General features: G+C 60.0%; 1 protein-coding gene across 11 annotated transcripts in view; it reads left to right on the top strand.

Moving 5' to 3' along the window:
- The window catches only part of TNS2 (tensin 2), a 53,021-nt gene that overhangs the window by 16,314 nt on the left and 14,273 nt on the right, over window positions 1–22,434 (top strand). For 9 of the 11 annotated variants that reach the window (XR_012899151.1, XM_075915905.1, XM_075915901.1 and 6 more), the window contains exons 2-17: window positions 2,453–2,564; window positions 3,796–3,833; window positions 10,375–10,413; window positions 13,524–13,562; window positions 14,839–14,888; window positions 15,035–15,206; window positions 15,635–15,685; window positions 15,819–15,941; window positions 16,277–16,341; window positions 16,785–16,868; window positions 17,008–17,120; window positions 20,263–20,323; window positions 20,412–20,487; window positions 20,941–21,070; window positions 21,415–21,480; window positions 21,799–21,915. Coding sequence is in view for 10 of the 11 variants with exons in the window: in XM_075915905.1 (XP_075772020.1) it covers window positions 2,453–2,564; window positions 3,796–3,833; window positions 10,375–10,413; window positions 13,524–13,562; window positions 14,839–14,888; window positions 15,035–15,206; window positions 15,635–15,685; window positions 15,819–15,941; window positions 16,277–16,341; window positions 16,785–16,868; window positions 17,008–17,120; window positions 20,263–20,323; window positions 20,412–20,487; window positions 20,941–21,070; window positions 21,415–21,480; window positions 21,799–21,915 (1,336 nt within the window). In the remaining variant the exon portion in view is untranslated. Of the gene's footprint in view, window positions 1–2,452; window positions 2,565–3,795; window positions 3,834–4,549; window positions 5,383–7,574; window positions 7,687–10,374; window positions 10,414–13,523; window positions 13,563–14,838; window positions 14,889–15,034; window positions 15,207–15,634; window positions 15,686–15,818; window positions 15,942–16,276; window positions 16,342–16,784; window positions 16,869–17,007; window positions 17,121–20,262; window positions 20,324–20,411; window positions 20,488–20,940; window positions 21,071–21,414; window positions 21,481–21,798; window positions 21,916–22,434 lie in introns of those variants that run through there. The other 2 variants (XM_075915907.1, XM_075915904.1) reach the window with 2 other exon arrangements.

The following is a 22,434-nucleotide window of genomic DNA, read 5'->3' as shown; positions in this document are numbered from 1 at the left end:
GCTGCCCAGGCCCTAAGCTGCTTGAGGCTGGTGGGGCTGAAGGAAATGGGGAGGCCCTGCCCAGCAGGCCTGCACACACATGACATGGGGCAGTGCACAGGCGTCCAGGGGGTGGGGTGGGGTGGGAGCACAGCGTGCAGGCCTGCAGGTGTTTGAGCGGGTGCCGGTGTGTCTGGAATGGGGGTGCCAGTGCAAGCTTGTCACTCGAGCTCCCTGGCTCCAAGCTGGAGCCCAGCCGGCAGTACAACAGAGTGTCCCTGAAGTGAGCTGGCTGGTTCTGTACTGGGTCTGTCACCGGCGTGTCAGCCTCTCCAAGCCCCCGGCTGGATCCAGCGCCTGGACTGGGCTTTCTCTGGGTTCCAAGCCCTGTCCCGTGCATGCAGCTCGGGGGGAGGGCTTATTAGCACAGCAGCGTTTACTCCCCTCGCAGGGGTGTAGCCGTTGTCCCCCCACTTCACTGGGCCCTGTCCCCGTGCCCCACATTGCACAGCACCATGGCCCCGTCCTTTGCCCCCATCCCGCGGGGCCATGTGGCCCATCCCCACCCGTTCAGAAAGAGCCTTGTTTTCACAGAAGGTGCTGTGCAACAAAGCCGGCGATTCATGGCTATTTATAGTGCAGGCAGCCATGCCCAAGCTGCCTGAATGGCCCATTCAGTGGGGTTTATACAAGCGCAGGGCCAGTTTCACTCTCCCCCTTCCCCAGGGACGAACTACATGTCCCAGGAGCCTCCTGCCCTGCTGGGGGGGGGATAGGAGGGGGTGCCTGGCTGATTTCATGCATCATTAAGCAGATGCGGGGAGGGACGGGGGTTCGTTCCTGGCTGGAACAGGCCACTGGGTTGGGTGGCTTGGCTACTTAAGGGTAGTTAGCTCCAGCGTCCACTGGATGGTGGGAGAGAGGAGAAAGAGGGGAGGCACCAGGAGGCACCCTGTGGTCTGTCCTCCCCCAACGGGAATGAATGGTGGTTTCAGACCCCCCCCGTCACCTTCATACACCAAGCCCAAAGAGCGCGTGGCCAGACCATGCAATGCGGGGTGTGGGGAGAAGGGGGCTCTGGAAGCAGTAAGACCCCTGCCCTTAGGAGGCAGCACTGAGGAGCTGGCAGGGCTGGGCTCTCAGAGGAGCGGGGGCCAGGCCAGGTTAACTGCAACCTGAAAGCACTTGACGTACATTTGATCTGCCTTCGACCCCCTCGCCCTGCCCGCTGCTGCTGCTGTAGCAGGCTCTGAGATCACAAAACTCATGAGCCAAACAAACCAGGAGGGGGAGGGTAAAGCAAGGCACAGAGCAGGGATCCAGATAGCACTAGCAGTGGCCATTCCTAGCCCTGGGCCAGGCTCAGGCCAGTGGAATGTGGGCGTGAGGGGGGCGGCTCTGTAGGGAATCCATGGCATTTCAGATGGAGACCCTCCCCCCGGCCTGCACGCCTGGAATCTGACCTCTGAAGAGGCTGCGTTTCCGGCAGGCCAGCTGCTGCCTTTCTGGCTAATTGGTGCTGGTTGTGGGGCTGGGAAGCCGGGGAGCGGGTGGGGGAGCCAGTTAGGAAAGGACACGGTCCCTGCCTCCTCCCCATGGCCTCCGTGCAGAGCTGACACCGTCATTGGTCCAAACTGGCACTGGGGGCTGGGAAGTGGACCCTGGCACTGGCATGGGGCTTGCTGTGCCCAGAGACCAGCCCGGGGAGGACGCTATGGAGACCCAGTGTCCCCACCAGGTGGATGCCTGGGGCCCTCTCACTCTCTCCTGTAAAGGCTCATCAAGAGAGGCTGCAGGGTCACAGAGCAGAAGGGCTGACCTAGCACACGAGAGCTTGTTTCTCTCCCTGGCTCTGCCACTGCTCTGTTGGGTGACCCTGGGCTGTGGCTGCTGCCCTGCAGTGCCTGATGGGTTCTGGGGGTACAGGGGTGGCAGTGGGCATGCTCAGTGGTGCAGGGGCTCAGTGGAGTTACAGCAGCTGGCGTGGTTTGGCATGTGGGCGGCAGCACCGGCTGTTCTACCTGCACTGTACCTGCCAGGGCTGCACCAGTGACCATCTTGCAAGGTGCCACAAGCGCTGATGCCAACGGCAGTGCCCTTAGTGTCACGTGGGGCTTGGGGCTAGTGGCTAGTGGCTGCTGTCCACAGCATGGACCTGTGGCTGATATTCGTGGGCTTGGGTCTGGCTGGGACAGATGCAGCGCCGTGTCCACGTGGGATACGTGGGGTGCCATATTCATGGGCACAATATGGCTTTCTAGCCACTATTGCTATAGGTGACACTGTAGCCACAGTGCTGTACCTGGCTTTCTCCCAAGGTGCTACTCATGGCTCTGTAGCTGGGAACTATGCATGGCTCCAAACCCAGGGCTCCATGCGCAGCCGTGGCTCTGTACCCATGGGCTCTGTTCACACTGCTTTCCCCACTCTTTAGTGTCCTCTGCATTGAACTACCCTGTGTTTGCCTCTGTAGCCAGAGAAGGTGCCAGAGCTGCACAGCTTCAAGGAGAAGGGCTTTAAGAAGAAGAAGCGAGCGTGTGTGGTGTGCAAGGAATCCATCACGGCACTGGGCCTCGTCTGCCAAGGTACCAGCCCTCACCGGCACTGCCAGCCTCAAACCTGGGGTGGGTGGTGAGAGAGATGCCACCCGTTTGATCTGAACCTGGCAGCCTGCTGCACCAGCAGCACCATACCCAGCCTCTAGTGTCATGGTTCACACTCCCAGTCCCCGAGCATGCCAGGAGCCAGGCCCTGGGGCACTAGTGCCAGGGTTCACACTCCCAGCCCTCAGGCACACCAGGAGCCAGGCCCCAGTGCACTAGTGCCAGGGTTCACACTCCCAACCCTCAGGCACACCAGGAGCCAGGCCCTGGGGCACTAGTGCCAGGGTTCACACTCCCAACCCTCAGGCACACCAGGAGCCAGGCCCCAGTGCACTAGTGCCAGGGTTCACACTCCCAGCCCTCAGGCACACCAGGAGCCAGGCCCCAGTGCACTAGTGCCAGGGTTCACACTCCCAACCCTCAGACACACCAGGAGCCAGGCCCCAGTGCACTAGTGTCATGGTTCACACTCCCAGCCCTCAGGCACACCAGGAGCCAGGCCCCAGTGCACTAGTGTCATGGTTCACACTCCCAGCCCTCAGGCACACCAGGAGCCAGGTTCTGGGACACTAGTGCTAGGGTTCACACTCCCAATCCTCAGGCACACCAGGAGCCAGGCCCCAGTGCACTAGTGCCAGGGTTCACACTCCCAGCCCTCAGGCACACCAGGAGCCAGGTTCTGGGACACTAGTGCCAGGGTTCACACTCCCAGCCCTCAGGCACACCAGGAGCCAGGCCCCAGTGCACTAGTGCCAGGGTTCACACTCCCAGCCCTCAGGCACACCAGGAGCCAGGCCCCAGTGCACTAGTGCCAGGGTTCACACTCCCAGCCCTCAGGCACACCAGGAGCCAGGCCCCAGTGCACTAGTGCCGGGGTTCACACTCCCAGCCCTCAGGCACACCAGGAGCCAGGCCCCAGTGCACTAGTGCCAGGGTTCACACTCCCAGCCCTCAGGCACACCAGGAGCCAGGCCCCAGTGCACTAGTGCCAGGGTTCACACTCCCAGCCCTCAGGCACACCAGGAGCCAGGCCCCAGTGCACTAGTGCCGGGGTTCACACTCCCAGCCCTCAGGCACACCAGGAGCCAGGCCCCAGTGCACTAGTGCCAGGGTTCACACTCCCAGCCCTTGGTTGGCCAGGAGCCAGGCCTGGGATACACCCATTCACAGCACACCGTGCACCTTTTCATGCCTCCTTTCCTCTTCCACGCAGTCTGCAAGATCGCCAGTCACAAGACGTGCGAAGCGAAGGTAAGAGAAGGGATGGTGCCAGGTGGGAGTGGAGAGTATGGCTGGAGGCCAGCCCTCTGGTCCCTGCCTGGCCATGGGTGATGGGCAAGTCCAGCTGATGGATGCCTGGCTTGATTTAGTAGGGATTGGTCCTGCCTTGGGCAGGGGGCTGGACTTGATGACCTCTTGAGGTCTCTTCCAGCTCTATGGTTCTATGATTCTATGCCCAGTGCAGCAGGCAGGGGCCCAACTTGTCCTGGGTCAGAGACCCCAGCTGCCCTGCGAGGCCCAGCAGGCACATGGCTTGGTGTACTCCCATCCTACTAGCTCCAAGGCTGCAGCCAGAGGAGATGCTTGCCAGCCCCAGGACGTGCCCATCAGCAGCTCTCAGGCATGGGGAGGATGGCTCATCCCCCGGGGCAGGAGGGGTATGGGCAGGAATGTGCTCCTGGCTGCAGAGAGATGGGGGACCGTGGCTGCAGTGGGTGGCCTGCTATCCCCTGGCCCCGCCATGGGGCTGTTGCCTGGCTGCAGGAACTGGGCTTTGCAGCCCCATGGCTGCTATGTGGTTGGGGGAAGGAAGGAGGAAATGCAGCACTGGGAGTCCAGAGTCTTGCCCTGTTTACTGGGGGATTTGGGCCCTTACCTCTGTCTGGGCCAGCACTGGGTGGGCTCAGCAAGATATGAGCAGAAGAGGGAATCTCTGAGGAGCAGCAGGAGCAGGAGGCTAGGGGAGGACAGTGGTGGGGGGAGCAGCATGCCCTAGAAAACCCTCTCTGGGCTCTGGAATGAGGATGTGGAGTCCTTTCCTCTCAGAGAGATGGACTGCAGCTGATAACACCAGAGCCGGTTTCTGGGGCTTTGTGTGCTGGGAGACCTCAGATTTACTGAAGTTCTGGCAGGGCACTGGTGTGGGTAAGTTCACAGCACTTGGGTCCCGACAGGGCACTGCTGTGGGGAAGCTCACAACCCTGGAGCACTGCTCCCTGCAAGTGTGTCAACCTGCAATGCTGCCTGAGTCTGTACTGCCCGACACATCTGACGTGGGACCTGGTGCCAGGAACTGTTCCTTGTGGCTCTGCACAGGCTGGGCTTCTTTGAGCCTTCTCTGACAGATGCAGGTGGCCCCATGCTGAACCCCGCAGCTGCGTGCAGCCCCTTGGAGCCAGGCTGGCCCCCCCAAAGTTGGAGTCTCTGGCCCTTTAAGCCCTGGAGAGCCGTTGTGTAATTGTGGCTGCGCACAGAGCTGGGAGTTAGTCTTGGCCCCGGGCCAGCGGCTGCAGCTGGAAGTTGCTGGTTCTCCTCTGGGATTTTCTGGGGCTCTTAGCTTGGTGCAGACCGGTCTGTCCAACCAAGGGGCGGAGGCTGCGCTGGGGCCCAGGCTGGGAGCGGGATGAGGGAAAGTCAGGAGGCAAAGGGAGAAGTGTCTGCGCGAGGGAGGGGAAGAGAGACGAAACGGAGAAGATTCGGCGCTGCAGGGGGTGTTGGGGCCTCCCCCATGTGGGGAGCAGTTGGATGGAGAAGCCCAGCAGCCTAAAGACAAGTACCACCCTGCCCTGCTAACCCCCAGGTAAAACACATAGCTCTGGCCTACAGCTACGGTGCTGGCAGTGGAAGGGAGCTGCAGGTGAGGCAGGGACAGGACCAGATGCACCTCTGATCTGCCCTCTGTGCCCCTCCACCAGGGGCAGCCTGTGGCAGAGAAGAGCTCAGGGGACTCCAAGGCTTGGAGGGATGCTCAGGGTTGGGAGGGGGTGAGTTGTGAAGGTAGCATGGGGTGAGGGGCAAAGGAGATGGAGGAAGCAGGAGAAGCAGGAAGGGGAAGGCAAGGAGGGAAGAAATGGAGGAGGAAGTGGGAGGAGCAGGAAGGGGAAGGCAAGGAGGGAAGAAATGGAGGAGGAAGCGGGAGGAGCAGGAAGGGGAAGGCGAGGAGGGAAGAAATGGAGGAGGAAGGGGAAGGCGAGGAGGGAAGAAATGGAAGAGGGAGCAGGAAGGGGAAGGCGAGGAGGGAAGAAATGGAGGAGGAAGGGGAAGGCGAGGAGGGAAGAAATGGAAGAGGGAGCAGGAAGGGGAAGGTGAGGAGGGAAGAAATGGAGGAGGAAGCGGGAGGAGCAGGAAGGGGAAGGCAAGGAGGGAAGAAATGGAGGAGGAAGCGGGAGGAGCAGGAAGGGGAAGGCAAGGAGGGAAGAAATGGAAGAGGGAGCAGGAAGGGGAAGGTGAGGAGGGAAGAAATGGAGGAGGAAGCGGGAGGAGCAGGAAGGGGAAGGCGAGGAGGGAAGAAATGGAAGAGGGAGCAGGAAGGGGAAGGCGAGGAGGGAAGAAATGGAAGAGGGAGCAGGAAGGGGAAGGCGAGGAGGGAAGAAATGGAAAAGGAAGCGGGAGGAGCAGGAAGGGGAAGGCAAGGAGGGAAGAAATGGAAGAGGGAGCAGGAAGGGGAAGGCAAGGAGGGAAGAAATGGAAGAGGGAGCAGGAAGGGGAAGGCGAGGAGGGAAGAAATGGAAAAGGAAGCGGGAGGAGCAGGAAGGGGAAGGCAAGGAGGGAAGAAATGGAAGAGGGAGCAGGAAGGGGAAGGCAAGGAGGGAAGAAATGGAAGAGGAAGCGGGAGGAGCAGGAAGGGGAAGGAGAGGAGGGAAGAAATGGAAGAGGGAGCAGGAAAGAAAGGCGAGGAGGGAAGAAATGGAAGAGGAAGCGGGAAGGGGAAGGCGAGGAGGGAAGAAATGGAAGAGGGAGCAGGAAGGGGAAGGTGAGGAGGGAAGAAATGGAGGAGGAAAGGGAAGGCGAGGAGGGAAGAAATGGAGCAGGAAGGGGAAGGCGAGGAGGGAAGAAATGGAGGAGGAAGCGGGAGGAGCAGGAAGGGGAAGGCGAGGAGGGAAGAAATGGAGCAGGAAGGGGAAGGCGAGGAGGGAAGAAATGGAGGAGGAAGGAGAGAAGACAGATGAAAGAAGCCGTAAATGTGAAGGTCAAAGGAGGAGCAGGAGCCTGGCTGCAGTGCCTAGCACTAGCGATGGCACTGCCCTAGCTCTCAGCAAGCCAGTCCCTTTGTTCTGCTCTAGGGGTACCAATTAAGGGCATTTATCAGCTGGCAGGAGGTGCCCGAGTGCCCAGAGCCTGCTGCTGGGAAGGGAGGACAAGGCCAGGCACCATGGCCAAGCAGGTATCCTGCCCAGCGGCTCTTCTCCAGATGCCAGGGCCCTTTCCCAGTGATGCTACGTTGAGATGAAACCTTGCAAGAGGAGGGTTCAGAGAATGAAGCATCCTGGCTTGGAGAGGCAGTGGGATCTAGTGGGTAGATGAAGGGGGCCCAGGACCAGGACTCCTCAGTCCTATCCCGGGCTCTGGGAGAGAGTGTGCACAAAGTGTGGGAGAAGGGGGTGGTTGGGGAGCCAGGACTCCTGAGTTGTGTCACTAGCTCTGCTACCAACACACAGTGACTGTGTGCTCTGTGCCTCAGTTTCCCCACCTACCAGTTTATTTTTGGGGGTAGGGAGGTGAAGTGCAATGGTTGGCAAAGGCCACAGTGAAACAGTCAACAGAAAACAGTGGCCCCACGCGGGGTTGGGGAGGGGACTTTGTCCATGTGCCCCCCATCCTGTCACATCCATTTGCCTCTCTCAGGGTTTCTGGTTACAGTGCTTTTCCCACAGCTCAGCCCCCTCTCCACCCAGCCAGATGTTTTCCCAGGCCAAAGCTGAGAGCGGGGGGTGGGACAGGAAGTTTGTGCGGCACACTTTGCTCTGGATGGCAAATGCTGCTCAGACAGATGTGGGCTGGGAGGGGAGGAGACAGGGCGGGGGGGCGATGGCTGCAGAAGAGACAAGAGGCAGCCAGAGAGGCGGCCGGCAGGAGCTGCAAAGGAGACGGTGCTTGCTCCAAGGTGGGAGCTCGGCCAATCCCTAGGCAGGCCTAGGAAGGCGGGAAAGGAAAGGAGATTGAATGTGTGCGGGGTCCCAGGGTATGGGGAGGGAGGGAGGGAGGGAGTACTGGGGGGGGGGGGGTCTGGTCAGCGAGGGACTCCGGGGAGGGGCAGTGCAGGCTGAGGGGGGGGGTGTCTGGTCAGTGAGGGATGTGAGGGACGGGGGTGGGGGTGTCTGGTCAGCGAGGGACTCCGGGGAGGGGCAGTGCAGGCTTGGGGTGGGGGTCTGGTCAGTGAGGGATGTGGGGGACGGGGGTGGGGGTGTCTGGTCAGCGAGGGACTCCGGGGAGGGGCAGTGCAGGCTTGGGGTGGGGGTCTGGTCAGTGAGGGATGTGAGGGACGGGGGTGGGGGTGTCTGGTCAGCGAGGGACTCCGGGGAGGGGCAGTGCAGGCTGGGGGGGGGGGGGTCTGATCAGCGAGTGGCTCCAGGGAGGTGAGTTCATAGGGTCGGCTCCAGGAGGGCCTCAGGCAGGGGGAGGCGGATGACTGCTCTGAGGTTCTGGAGGGATTTCAAAGCCTAGAGGAGGGGAGGGGAGAGCTCAGGCTGCGGGGGTTAGGGGCTCCGGGGAGGGGCAGGGCAGGCTGGGGGGGGGGATGGAGATGGGGGGGTCCTTTTGTCCATAGGCAAGAGGCAACCAATAACCTTTCTCCTGCCTGTTCCTTCCTAAAGGAAGTACCCCACCCCATTACTCTGGGGGGAGTATAGGCCCAGCTGGGGTGGGGCAGGGGATTTGCCTGGCTACTCAGCCTCACTGCTGCACAGGGAGGCAGGCCAGGCGGGTGGCACTCAGTCCAGTCCCTCAGATGGCTCACTGAAAGGCCCAGCTAATTTTCTGACTATTGTCAATAGAGATTTATGGCTCCTGGCTGAGTCATTCTCATTCTCCAGGGCGTGGGGTGGTCAGGAAGGAATCCCCTTTGTAAGGCACGTCAGGCGTTTCATCTGGCCTGGGCTGCAGATGTTGTCCCAAAGAAATCCTGACTTGGCAGAACCCACCTGCCTAATTCTACCGTTCCATCCTGGCGGGGCATCTGTGCACCCTGTAATTAGGGGCTTGTTGGTGCCTGGTGCTGGCACGTGCAGCTGTGGCACTGCCAAGGCTGACATGCCTGGGGCTCCGCTCAGCCCCAGCCCCACGATCTAGTGCCCAGCCAGCCATGGCTTGTGCTCTCCCTGCACTGGCTGATGGGCTCCCGGCTGCCATGGGGAGCAAGGGCAGGTGTCTGGGGGTCTGGCTGCAGATTCAGGCGACATGGTTCATCCTGTAGCCGTGTCCCATCTCCTGAGGTGGGAGGCTGGGTGGTTCTTGGCCTGTACTCTCCAGCCCACCTCTCCCTGATCCGTATGCGTATCCATCATGTCCCCGCCCCCCAAACCCCTAACTGAGCCAACACCCTCCCTGGTTTTCTCCACACCCCTCCTTTGCCTGTTCCCAACACACCCCGAAGCCTGGGCACCGCACAGCGTTGCTAGGGTGCCTGCGATTGTTGGGTGAGCTCTGAGCCGCTCCCAGGCGGGTGCCCAGGGGCTGGAGGGCAGGGCAGGAGGGTGGGCAGGTGGCATGACACAGCCTGATGGATTGCCAGGCCCTGCTCCCCAGGTTGTACCCTTGGGCACATAGCCCCACCCCGCTTGTGCCATCCAGCGGTCTGGCGCCTCCCGTTTCCTGGCTGCTGGGAGGGCTGAGAGCATGGAGCCAGGCCAGGGGGCTGCCATGCTGGTGCGGAGCTAGGCAGCAGGGCGTGGGTGAAGGGTGGCGAGGCGAGGGCAGGCAGGACCTGGGTCTGGCAGGGGCAGGCTGGCGCTGGGGGTAGCAGGATGGTGTACTGTGCCAGGTCGATGCTCAAGTGGGCTGGGAACATGGAGCCACAGCCCCAGCTCAGCGTGCAGGGTAGATATGCCCTTAGCAGGATGTGCAGACGCTTCTGCAGCAAGTTCTTGTCCCACATGGGCCTAAGGGGGGATTGTGCTGCCCTTAATATCACAGCGCACTCAGCTCTGCCCTGGAGACCAGGCACGGACCCGCCCCACTCACAACTGCCCCAAGTGCAGCGGCCTCAGTGGTCCTCTAGCCAAAGCCCCTGAGCATTATGGGAAAGCCAGCCTGAGGGGGTGTGGGCAGGGGAGGGTTCACCAGCTCCTCCAAGGCCGTTTTCTTTTCCCTGGCTGGAGCAGGGCTGCCTGCGTGAGGCGGGGGGTGGGGTAGGGGTAGGGGTGGGGCCGGAAGCAGATGGGGCCGGGACTGGGCTGAATGGCTCACTGTGCGCCCCCAGCCCGGGGTGGGGCGCAGCCAGTTTATGTTTCTCTCTATATAAACCCTCCACCCCCAGCCCCATTCCGGCCTCGCCGCCTCCCAGGCCCCACCATGAATCGCAGGCTCTGTGTGTTTGTGCTGGAAAGGGCCAGCCCGGGCCAAGAAAAACACCCTCTCCCCACAGCTGGGGGGGTCCAGGCTCCTCGCTGCACAGAGCCCGCCTCACGGGCCAGCCACAGTCTCCTCCCCACTTGCCCCCAGCCCAGGGGAGCAGACGTCCCGTCTGGAGGCGGGTGGAAGAAATATCCCAGCTGCCACTGCACAGCCTTTCGGGGGACGCTGCCGGGCCGGGGTCCCTGCTCTGTGCTGACCTCGCTCTTGCTCCTTCTTTCAGGTGGCCTCATCCTGCCAGCCCCTTCCCCCGCCTGAGCTGGTAAGTGCCAAGTCCATCTGTCCCCATTCACACCCCACTGGCGATCTGAGCCATGGCTCCTCTGGCTTTTAACATGCGGAGGGGGACGGGGAGGGGGCATTTTCCTTGTGCCAGCCCTGGGAGCCACCAGCCTGCTGTCTTGAGCTGGGTTCGATCTTGCCGGACCACGGGGTCAGGGGATGGCTCAGGAAACCCCGGGCAGGAGGGTGGGGGGTCAGAAAGGAGCACGCATTCCTCTGTCCCAGCGCCAGCCCTGGGCACTGCTGGAGGTGCCATCTTTCATGCCAAAGGGAGAACCAAGGTGATTCCTGCTCCTTCCATATCTGCCGGGACTTTTTTCACGAGCAGGAGCTGTATCCACCCGGCCCCGGTCAGATTCCAAGCTGGGTAATTCCGAGTGGTCTCTGCTGGATTGTGCAATGCCAGGCTCCCTGTTGGGGCCAACAGCAGGGATGAAACCTGGCTCCTAGTGAGTGAGCTAACAGACCTACCTCGCCTCGCCTCTCTGGCTGGGGGGCACAGAGCCACCGGAGAGGCACAGCACCCTTGGCATGGAATAGAGTCAGAGTCACTTCCTGTCCTAAACAGGATGCAGTGTAGCTGCTAATGAGCTCCTGCGTTCTACCCCAGAACTAGCAGCATTTCAGTGCTGAGTGAGCCATTCCTGGATGGCTGCTTTGGATGCTCTGGTGTTTGCATCTCGTTAGAGCCCCTGAATAGTCTGTTGTGAGGCTGGGGAAATTCCCGGGGCTTTTTCTACCCCGGTGGAAAGTGACACGGATACCCATATGCAGTGCAAGCCTTGGAATTGGGTGGCATCCGGGTTTCAGTGGCAAGCTGGGATAACCTCAGTGGGTGGAGCATTTCCTGGTGACCGGTTCTTGGGGCAGAATGGAGACCAGAACAATTGAGAGCTCATGGGAGTGGGTTGAACTTTCCCTCCCAAGGTTGCTGGCCAGCGCTGGATTAGGGCAGCTACTTGTCTGTGGTGTGTTGTTTGCAGAGCAGCCGGTGCATAGGCAGGGCTGCAACTAAAAGCCAGTCATTGCTTTGTGTTCAGAGGCCCCTCATAAGCTGAGGTGCTAAACTGTAGCTTGGTTGGGTCCAAATCTGACCCTGCCATAGGCCAGCCCATGGCTGCCTGCAGTGCACCCACACCTAGGTGCTGCACTACGGCATGTCAGCAATGCATTAGCGCGGGGGAAGCGTGGTGCACAAACAGCTGGCGTAGACGTAAGGCCTGGGACCTGGTGCCGGGTGAGCTCATCCCTTGGCAGTAAAAAATCATCCCACCCCTCCTGGTCAGAGAAGATCCAGTTGCAGCATCTCCCAGCCAGTGGCTTTGGCAGGAGGGTTTTTCTCTGGCCTGAGACAGGAAAATCCCCTGGGAAACTCTCCAAGGCCTGATTCTCCACCGTGCTTTGCCTCAGGTGGCCCTCACACCAGGGCACAGCAGTGTGTGATGGACACTCAGGTGAGTAGAGGGCTGGTTTTGCCAGAGGTGGAAGCGGGACTCAAGAAGCCTGGGTTCAAATCCCTGATCTGTCACAGGCTTCATGTGACCTTGGGTAAGTCACTCAATTGCTTTGTGCCTCAGTTTCCCCGCTTGTACAACAGGGATAATAGCCCTGCCCTTCCTCACGGGTTGCCTCAGCCCTGCCTAGAATTTCCAAGCTACTCAAGCCCATGGTATCTCTAGCCAGATGCTCCCAAGGAAGCAGCTGATGTAACACTGACCTCTGCAGGCAGGTTCCTGACCCCAGCCGGTGTTGGGCATGAAGCATGGAGATGGACCACACTGGTTAGCTTTCTTGGTGCAGTCAGGTGGATGGTGTCCAGTTGGGAGCCTAGGAGACTCTTTGGTCCATTGGGCACCTAAATAACTGGCTGGATTTCCACCAACAGCCCCTGTGAACCTCAACAGCTTTGCTCTTAATGGCCGTGAAACATACAAGGCTGGCTGCCTGCTCGGCACTCGTCCTCCACAGCCACAGCCAGCCCTGGCCACTGCTAGGAGACAGGCTACTGGGCCGGACAGACCAGGAGCTGCCATCTCCTCTGGGAGGACAGGCCATTGGTGACCTTTAGACTGAACAGGCCCCTGCTGCTGTGGCCTGCACTGCCCTCTGCATCGCAGGAGTCAGTCTTAGTCCCATGCGCCTGGAGAGCCCGATGTGCCCATGGCCAGTGCCAGCATGTTGGGTAACTCCAGCACTGCCCCCAGCTTGCAAGCCTAGGGCTGAGAAGCTCCTGGAACTAAGAGCCCTTTGGCCAGCGTGAGCTTTCCCCACCTGCCCACGCTGATCCCGGGAAGAGCAGGCGAATCCTTTCCCATGGCGATTCCTCACCCTGACATCCGTGTCACTTCCTGCTGCCCATCACTGGTGCCAGCTGGGCTCTGGCTTATCTAGGAAGGAAATGGGGCCCCAATTCAGAGGAATAACGCACAAGGCAGCTTTGGTCGCTCCCAGCACCATCGGGTGCCCACTGGGAGGCCGAAGGCAGGGCTGGGGCTCGTGCCTTGCTGCCACCTGCCTCAGAGGGCTCAGCTGGAATTAGAACCCACCGTGCTAGGCACATGACAGCTGCCCCCAGTGCTCTGGAGCTAGAAGCACATAGTGCTGAAGCACCAGCGGAAAGTGAAAGACGGGTTCACACAACAGACAAGAGGGACGCACAATCTAGCATAGGGATAAAGTGTGGGAACGGAAACTGAGGCACTCAGGCTCACCGCAGGTCACACAGCAGCTCAGTGGCAGAGGTGGGACTCAAACCTAAGTCTCCAGCATTCTTTTGGCTACTGGGCTACCTCTGCTAACAAGCAGGGAGCTCCATTAGCTGTGCCTGTCAACATGGTGCCTTTGAGGTCTGCCACTGACCTGCCCCCTGCTGCTGACGCTGTCCTGTTCCCCCACCCCCAGCTCCAGGCTGCATCACGCTGTCAGAGCTTGTGGGACCTGGAGAGGTTTACAGACTCCAGCTGCTGACCTCAGGGCCAGCTGGCTTGGCGCCCAGGCCTGACGCTGTTGCACTGTTTGCATGGTTTTCCATCTCCTTCTCCTCACTCGTCAACTCCCCCTTCTCTCTCTTCCCCGTTTCCCTTACACCAGAGGCGGAACACCACTCCAGCCCGGCGCATCGAGCACTTGGTGAGTCCCCCCTCGATGGACCCTTCTGTGCCCCCGTGGGGGAGAGAAGGGACCGCACCCCAAATCCATGCTCCATTCCCATCCAGCTTGGGGATGGCTGGACGCTGGGATTTTTTTATGACAGGCTACAGGAATGACCACCCCAAAATCAGGTGTGTTTCAAAGGGATCTGAGCATAGATTGCTGAGGCAGCGACTTCTCCCAGTCAGAGCTGAGGGTGGTGGATCTCAGCTCACGGGTGCCACCCTTCATTGCTTAGCCAAGAGGCCAACAACCTAGCTGGACGGGGACCAGCTCATCCCAAAGGGGGGGCAGAGGCATGGTGGAGGAGGCGGCGGGTGGGGGGAGTTAGGCAGACCTGGGAAGTAGCCATGGGGTTTGCTGACCCATCGTTCCTGGGAAATTCAGCCTCAGGGAGCCTTCTTCCTGCAGGGCAGAGGTAGGGCTGCCCCATGGACTCTGTCCCATCCATTTCGGTGACACTGTGTGGGGGGCCAGCCCCCAAAACCCTTCCCTTGGGGGTGGTGCGCGTGTGTGTGCATGTGTATTGGGGGGCATTTGCCAGGAGCAGGCTCCCTGAAGCGGGGAGCTTGCAAGGGGACCCTTCCAGACTCCTGTATGGTTATTTCCGCATGCACCAGGCATGTAAGGGACCTGGGCCGTGGGGTTCAAAGCCAGGGAAAAAGGGGGAATGGTGGGAAGAGGGTTGATTGTAGCCCCCAGTCTTGTCCAACGAGGCGTACAGATAGTTCGGAATGGCTTGCTAGTCCGAACTATCTAGCCCGTGCCGCATGTAGCCGCGCGGCACGGGGTTTGAACAAGCCGGCATTTAAAAATGGTGCCGGCCGGCTTATGCAAATAAAGCCCGGGAAATTCAAATCCCAGGCTTCATTTGCACGTTCGGTATGCATACATTACCCTGCTAGTTCGCACTAGCGGGGTAGTGTAGACATACCCTCAGAGGGGGAGGCGAGTGGAGAACTCCGCCCGCCCTCTGGGCTGGACGCCCACAGCCAGTTCCATAAAGTCAGCAGGACTCTGGGAATAGAGGGAGGGCAGCTTGGATCCCGGCCTCTGACATTCCCAGAGGGCTGGGGAGCTGCAGGCCATGCGCGGGTGGGACCCGTCCCATGCTCCCTGCTCCCCACCGGCTGTTCCTGCCCAGCTGCCTATCCTGCCCCATGGCCTGGCCCTAAAGTGATGGTTCAGTTCCAAGGAGCTGAGCACAGGGGCCTCAGTTTCCCCTTTGACCGGCTTCTCCCCTCCCGTCCCCCAGGGCTCGACCAAATCCCTCCACAGCACCAAGCAACGGAGCACGCTACCCAGGTGAGTGGGTGGGGCTGGCAGGGAGGGAGGGAACTCAGCCACGAGAGGGGATCCACTGGCCAGGGGGTTGCATGTGGGTGCACAAGGTGGGGTGAAGCCAGGCACCCAGCTGCTGGCATGTCCCTGACTCCCCCACCCTCCTCCAGGAGCTTCAGCCTGGACCACGTGATGGAACGCAAGTACGACTTTGACCTCACCTACATCACCGAGCGCATCATCTCCGTTTTCTTCCCCCCCGCCCTGGAGGAGCAGCGTTACCGCGGCAACCTGCGGGAGGTGGCACAAATGCTCAAGTCCAAGCATGAGGATAAGTACATGGTATGGGAGGGAGCCAGGGAAAGGCAGCTGGGGCTAGTGGGTAGAGCAGGGGGAGGGGCTGAGAGCCAGCACTCCTCGGTTCGATCCAGAGTTCTGGTGGGGGGGTCTGGTGGTTAGAGTGTGGGGGACTGGGGGCCACTGACGTGTCCTGTGACCTTGCGTGAGTCTCAAGTGCCTCGGTTTCCATGTTGTAGCTGGCCAGGGATAACAGTGTCCGTCCCTCTGCCCCGGTGAGGTTTCCTCCATGTGCGCGTGGGCTTTGTGCTCCGGCTGGGCCCTGGCGCACTGCAGTCAGGCAGGCAGGGGCTGCGACTGGAGGCTCCACCCTGGGGAGGAACTCCCACCAAGCTCTTCAGGCTGCAGTTGGGGCTGGAGGGTTTCGGGGTGCCAGCTGGGCGCAGCCAATGAACTCGCTCTCTGCCTTGCAGCTTTTCAACTTGTCCGAGAAGCGCCGCGACATCAGCAGGCTGAACCCCAAGGTGAGAGGGGAGAGGTGCCCCCGGCCTGCGGGGATCCCCGCGTTCTGCCAGGGAAGGGACAATGGGATCTCGCTGCCTAGCTCTGAGCTGGCTCTTCCCAGGAATCTCACTGCTCCCCTCCTAATTGGTGCAGGTTCAGGATTTCGGATGGCCGGACTTGCACGCACCCCCCCTGGACAAGATCTGCTCCATCTGCAAAGCCATGGAGACCTGGCTGAACGCTGCCCCCCAGCACGTGGTGGTGCTGCATTGCAAGGTGGGGGCAGGACACAGCCAGGAATGGGGGTGACGGGGGAGGTGGGGCTGGGCAGGGCCAGGTCCTGCCAGGGTGGGGCAACTCAGGCAGCTGCACACATGGGGAGTGCTGAGTTGCTCAGCCAGGCCCCAGTGCAAATGGGGGGCTGCCCCTCCACACACACTGCGTGACCGGGGGCTCCCCTGGTGGAGGCTGGGAGCCAGGGGGCTGGGCAACCCAGTGCAGCAGGGGGGAGAGGGGGAGTGCTGGGAGCCGGGGACTGAACGCAAGAGGCCGGGGGGGGGGGGGGGGGGGGCAGGACACATACCGGCCCTGACGTTCTTGCTTTGTTGCAGGGCAACAAGGGCAAGACGGGCGTCATCGTGGCAGCCTACATGCATTACAGCAAGATCTCTGCCAGGTACAGGGAGGGGTGAGCCCCCCACATGTGGCTCCTCTATTTCCAGCACCCGCTGGCTGCTTCCCCTCGGCCCAGACCCACTGCTCCAGGCCAGCTACCTCCCTCCTCCCAGTCACTCCACCTCTCCCGTCCCCTAGCCTCTTCCTTACCCTGCCAGAGCCTCCCACCTCCTGGGCCGTTTCCCTCCCCAGTCTTCCCCCATCCCTCCAGCCTCTCCCCCCCCCTGCCTGTGCCCCCCACATTCCCTCGGCTTTTCTCCTCCCTGCTCCGACCCCTTCAACACAGCCTCTCTCCCTGCCTGTCCTGGCTATTCCCTGGATTGCTCCCCCCACTTTTCTTCCTTCCCTCCCCCTCCTCAGCACCCCAGCCCCTACCCCCCCGCAGAGTCAAGCCCTGAGTCCAGGGGAGACTCTTGCACTGACTTTGTCTCTCCCACTCCCCAGCGCGGACCAGGCACTCAGTACCCTGACCATGCGCAAATTCTGTGAGGACAAAGTGGCCACATCCCTGCAGCCGTCCCAGAAAAGGTGAGGGGGGGGCAGTAATGAGAGTGGGAAGGGGCGAGGGGCAGAGGAGGGGCATATGGAGACCATTGGCTGGCTCCTCCCCCCAGGTCCAGTTTGGGGCAGAACCCTGGGGCTGAGCTGAGCCTCCCTCCACCCCCAGGTACATCAGTTACTTCAGTGGGCTGCTGTCAGGCACCATCAAGATGAACTGCAACACGCTGTTCCTGCACCATGTGCTCATCCCGGCCATCCCCAGCTTCCAGCCCTGCGGAGGTGAGTGCTCCAAGAGCGTGTGGCACACGTGAGTGCCAGCCCTGGGCCATGCCAATGGGCAGGTGCGTGTGCAAAGTGGGTCTATGTGCACGGTGAGCCCCCCATTGTATGCAAGGTGAGCACAGCCGAGGGGGGTCGCCCTGCAGGCTGGTGCAAGACGTGTATGCTTAGGTGCACAGCCACCCATTGGTACCTGCAAACGAGCACCTGGGAACTTGCAGACTAGGCACTTAGGGGGTATGTCTACACTACCCCGCTAATTCGAACTAGGAGGGTAATGTAGGCAAACCGCACTTGCAAATGAAGCCCGGGATTTGAATTTCCCGGGCTTCATTTGCATAAGCGGGGCGCCGCCATTTTTAAATCCCGGCTAGTTCGAACCCCGTGCTGCGCGGCTACACGCGGCACGGAGTAGCTAGTTCGAACCCCGGGCCGCGCGGCTACATGCGGCACGGAGTAGCTAGTTCGAATTAGGCTTCCTAATCCGAACTAGCTGTATTCCTCATTCCACGAGGAGTACAGCTAGTTCGGATTAGAAGCCTAATCTGAACTAGCTACTCCGTGCCGCGTGTAGCCATGCGGCACGGGGTTCGAACTAGCCGGGATTTAAAAATGGCGGCACCCGGCTTATGCAAATGAAGCCCGGGAAATTCAAATCCCGGGCTTCGTTTGCAAGTGCGGTTTGCCTACATTACCCCGCTAGTTCGAATTAGCGGGGTAGTGTAGACATACCCAGGGTGTGTCTACACTACAGCACCAATTCGAACTGACTTAATTCGATTTAGTTAATTCAAAATAAGCTAATTCGAATTAGTGCATCTAGACCTAAAAACTAATTCGAACTAGCATTTTGCTAATTCGAACTAGCATGTCCACACAGAGTGGACCCTGAACCGAAGTTAAGGCTGGTCGGAACCAGTGCTGGCAGGGCATCAGGTTAGGACTTAGAGTGTGGAGCTGCTGCCTCAGGCTAGCCGAGGGCTGCGCTTAAAGGGACCCAGCCCCCACCCCGGACAGACAGTTCTCAGGGTTCCCCACTTGCTGGTCTGTCTCGATGAGGGACAGCAAAGCAGTCCTGGCTTGGAGTGCCCTGAGTGCCCACACTTGGCACATCACAGCACTCGGCCATCAGCCCGGCTGCACTTGCCGCAGGCTGCCATCCGGGGGGATCAATCGGGAGGCTGTCAGGATCCAGGAGGCCCTGCAGGAGGGTTTCCACCCCGAGGAGCCCTCCAGAGCCACCCCAGTCCTCCCCATTGGGGGCTCGTGCCCCTTCCTCCCTCACCTCCTTCCACTTACCCCTCCCTAACCCCCTTCCTGATGTAAAAAATAAAGGACACGTGTTCAAAACTCTTTATTTAACAAAACTGGGGGGGGGGGATTAACCTCTGGGGAGACTGGGAAAAGGAGGTGGGAGAGGGGAAGAGAGAGGGGAGGAGGAAACCTGGGAGGAGGGAGCTGGAAGGGGGAAGCCAGGGGAAGGAGGAGGAGGGGAAGTATAAAACTATGGTACGCCATATCTTCAGTACTGTGTACAGATGTGGTCTCCTCACCTCAAAAAAGATATTTTGGCCTTGGAAAGGGTTCCAAAAAGGGCAACTAAAATGATGAGGGGTTTGGAACAGGTCCCATATGAAGAGAGGCTAAAGAGACTGGGACTTTTCAGCTTAGAAAAGAGGAGACTGAGGGGGGATATGATAGAGGTCTATAAAATCATGAGTGGTGTGGAGAGGGTGAATAAAGAAAAGTTCTTCATTAGTTCCCATAATAGAAGGACTAGAGGACACCAAATGAAATTGATGGGCAGCAGGTTTAAAACTAATAAGCGAAAGTTCTTCTTCACACAGCACATAGTCAACCTGTGGAACTCCTTGCCACAGGAGGCTGTGAAGGCTAGAACTATAACAGAGTTTAAAGAGAAGTTAGATAAATTCATGGAGGTTGAGTCCATGGAGCGCTATTAGCCAGGGGGTAGGAACGGTGTCCCTGGCCTCTGTTTGTGGAAGGCTGGAGATGGATGGCAGGAGACAAATCGTTTGGTCATTGTCTTCGGTCCATCCCCTCCAGGGCACCTGGTGCTGGCCGCTGTTGGCAGACAGGCTACTGGGCTAGATGGACCTTTGGTCTGACCCAGTACGGCCGTTCTTATGTTCTTATGTTCTAAGCTCAGGGCTCAGGGTCGGGGGTCTCATTGGACCAACTTGATTTTCATGCAAACCTGCTCCTGGGTTCGCACGTGGCCTTTGGTGCCCAGGCTGGCAACTATCCTGCCCTAGACGGCTGCATTCCTGTGCCTAGTGCGGAGATCGTGGACGTTGGAGGCCTCCTCCCCACGACCTCCGCACTAGACCAGGCGGGCGCCCGCCTCTTGCAGCCCCGGGCAGGCTCCTGGGAGCCACCAGCCTGGTCCTGGGAAGAGGCAGAGGGCTGGGTGGCAGCCGGTGGCTGGCTCATGCCGTGCCAGGTGCAGGGTCTGCTGGCTGGGTGCTGGCAGGCTTGCAACTGGCACAAGCACTGTAGCCAGACCGTGGCCCTTTAAGGGCTCCGGGGCCGGGAGGGGGGCAGAAAAGTTTCCCTGGTTTGGCCCAGAGTGGCCACCAGGGGGAACCTGGGAAGGGCTAGCCTCCAACTAGTTCGAATTAAGTGGCTACACAGCCCTTAATTGGAACTACTTAATTGGAACTAGGCGTTAGTTTACCTAGTTGGAATTAAGCGCTCCGCTAGTTTGATTTAAATTCCAACTAGAGGTTTCTACGTGTAGCCCCTATTAAAGTTAATTCCAACTAAGAGCTGTTAGTTCGAATGAACTTTGCAGTGTAGACAGACCCTTACGTGCTCCCACCAGCACTTGCACAGTGGGCATTCTCCCGTGTGTGGGGATGTGCGACCTGGGCACACGCACAGGCACACACCTGCAGGCCTGTGCGACCGGGGCACACATTGTATACATCCCCAAGTCCTGGCACACGGGTGTGCGAACAGGCAGTGCTTTCCTGTGTGTGTAGGCTCACTCCCAAATGAGCCTGCACGCATGGCTATGGCATAGTGCCCTCACCAGTCACGAGGAACGTCTGCCAGCCTGGCTCCGCTCTGGGCAGCCTGCCCCCTCTGACCCTCTTGTGACCCATGCTTTCTGCCCTAGGCTACCAGCCCTTCCTGAAGATCTACCAGGCCATGCAGCTTGTCTACACCTCGGGGATCTAGTGAGTATGGGGCGCCTGCTGCTCGGGAGCTGCAGGGCCTCCACCAGCTACTGACCCAGCCCTCCTGTTTCTATGCCCCCCCTTGCAGCAGCATCCCAGGCCCCGGCCCCCAGAAGGTCTGTGTCACCCTAGAGCCAGCCCTGCTGCTGAAAGGGGATGTGATGGTGAGTACCGGCAGTGCCAGGAATGGGGAGCAAAGCCCAGAGGGGACGACGGCTCTGAGACCAGCAGGGAAGGGGCAGGAGGATCTGGGGGGCTGACACAGTCACCTGCCAGACAGCTCCATGGAGCAGGCAGTGGGTGTGAGCATGGGGCAGGGCACAGCTCGTGTGGGGCTGTGAAAATGGGTGTCAAGGTGCACAAATGGAGGTGAGCGTGTCCATGGGTGTGCACAAAGGGGGTCTGAGGATGTGTGTGCAAGGGGGTATCAGCGTGCCCAAATGGAGGAGTGTGTGCCTGTGAGTGTGCGCATGGAAGGCTGAGGGGGAGTGTGCAAGGGGAGTGTCAGTGTGCATGCCCCGGGGATCTGTGTGGGCGTGCATGGGGCCTGTGTGCATGTCCATGGCTTTGCACATGGTTGGGCTCCCTACGGCAGTGCTGACCCACCCTCTCGCCAGGTGAAGTGCTACCACAAGCAGAGCGGCAGCTCCGACCGGGACGTGGTTTTCCGCGTCCAGTTCCACACGTGCACCATCCATGGTGCCCAGCTCTGGTTCGGGAAGGACGAGTTGGATGATGCCTGGCAAGGTGAGTGGGGTAGGGGGCTGCACTGGGGCAGCCTCCAAATGAGCAGCCACCTCTCTGGGGCAGAGCACCCCCAGCCTTGCGCTGGGACACCTGCTCCCCTAGTGCCTGGGATCCCCTTGCTGCCCCTGGCGTATGGGACTCCCTGCTCCCTCGGTGCCTGGGACATCCCTGCATCATACCCGGTGCCTGGGACCCTCCTCTTCCCCCTTGTACCTGGGACCCCGCTTCCCATCCCACCCTCATACCTGGAACTTTTGTGCTCTTCCTGCCCTTCACTCTCTTGTGCTACCCCCCGGCCAATGGCTGCTCCCTTCACATGCTCCCCTCTCTTTTCCTCTCCCCAGACGAGCGCTTCCCCTTCGAAGCCAGCGTGGAGTTTGTCTTCTCCTCTGGCCCCGAGAAGATGAAAGGTGAGGGGCTGGCAGACGGGGAGGGGTGAGTTCCCCCCAAGCAATAGCTCCCCACACACTGAGCCAAGCCAACCCAGGAATCTCCTGCCCCTGGACCAAGGCAATAGCCCCCCAGAGCCAGAATTGACACCCCCAGGACAGAAGTTCCCATGCCCTGGGCTGGGCTGGGAGGAGTTCCCAGAGGCAGGAGATGCCCCCAAGCTGGCCAGAGTCCCCATAGTCAGCTGGCCAGGTTGAGCAAAGCCCAGTTCCTGGCTGAGACGGACCCCACCCCAGTTGGAGGGCGGCCCATGGCCCTCACCAGTGCTCTCCCCGCAGGCCTGGAGAGCTTGCGGAACCATCCGTCTGTCGCGGTGGATTATAACATCGCCGATCCCATGGTGCGCTGGGACTCCTACGAGCACTTCAACCTGCACCATGAGGACAGCCTGGAAGGTACAGCTGGGTGCTGGCAGCGCCTGGGCACAGCCACCCCCAGCCATCCGCCCCCTCCTCCTCAAATGACTCCCATACCACATGGGCTACTGGCCAGACCTGTGGGACTGCCCATACATAACAGTGTGGCTATGGCGCTGGGCTGGGAGTCAGGTTCTTCTCTCAGCTCAGCCACTGCTGCCAGGCCTCGGCCAAGCTGCTGTCTCTTGCCGTGCCTCAGTTTCTCTTCCCACCCTTTGTCTGTTCAGACTGTGAGGAGAGAAATGGTTTTCCTGTCCCACGGATGGGGTTTCAAAAATGTTCCTATCCCAAATCAGTGCAAAAAGTCAAAAGCTCCAAAAATATTGTGAACCAAAAAGCCAGGGGAAAATATGGGGGTTTGGGTCAATGGAGCCATTTTGTTTACATCACTCAGAACTGTTTTGGTTCGGTTTTTACCTTTCTTTTTTTCTTCTTTTTTCACCTATGAGCCCAAATTGCAGCACAAAGTTAATTTCAACTGGGAAACAGTAACTGTTT

The sequence above is a fragment of the Pelodiscus sinensis genome, unplaced genomic scaffold (genome assembly GCF_049634645.1).
Source record: "Pelodiscus sinensis isolate JC-2024 unplaced genomic scaffold, ASM4963464v1 ctg94, whole genome shotgun sequence".
Lineage (NCBI taxonomy): Eukaryota > Metazoa > Chordata > Testudines > Trionychidae > Pelodiscus > Pelodiscus sinensis.
This window is presented reverse-complemented; position numbering and strand designations above follow the sequence as displayed.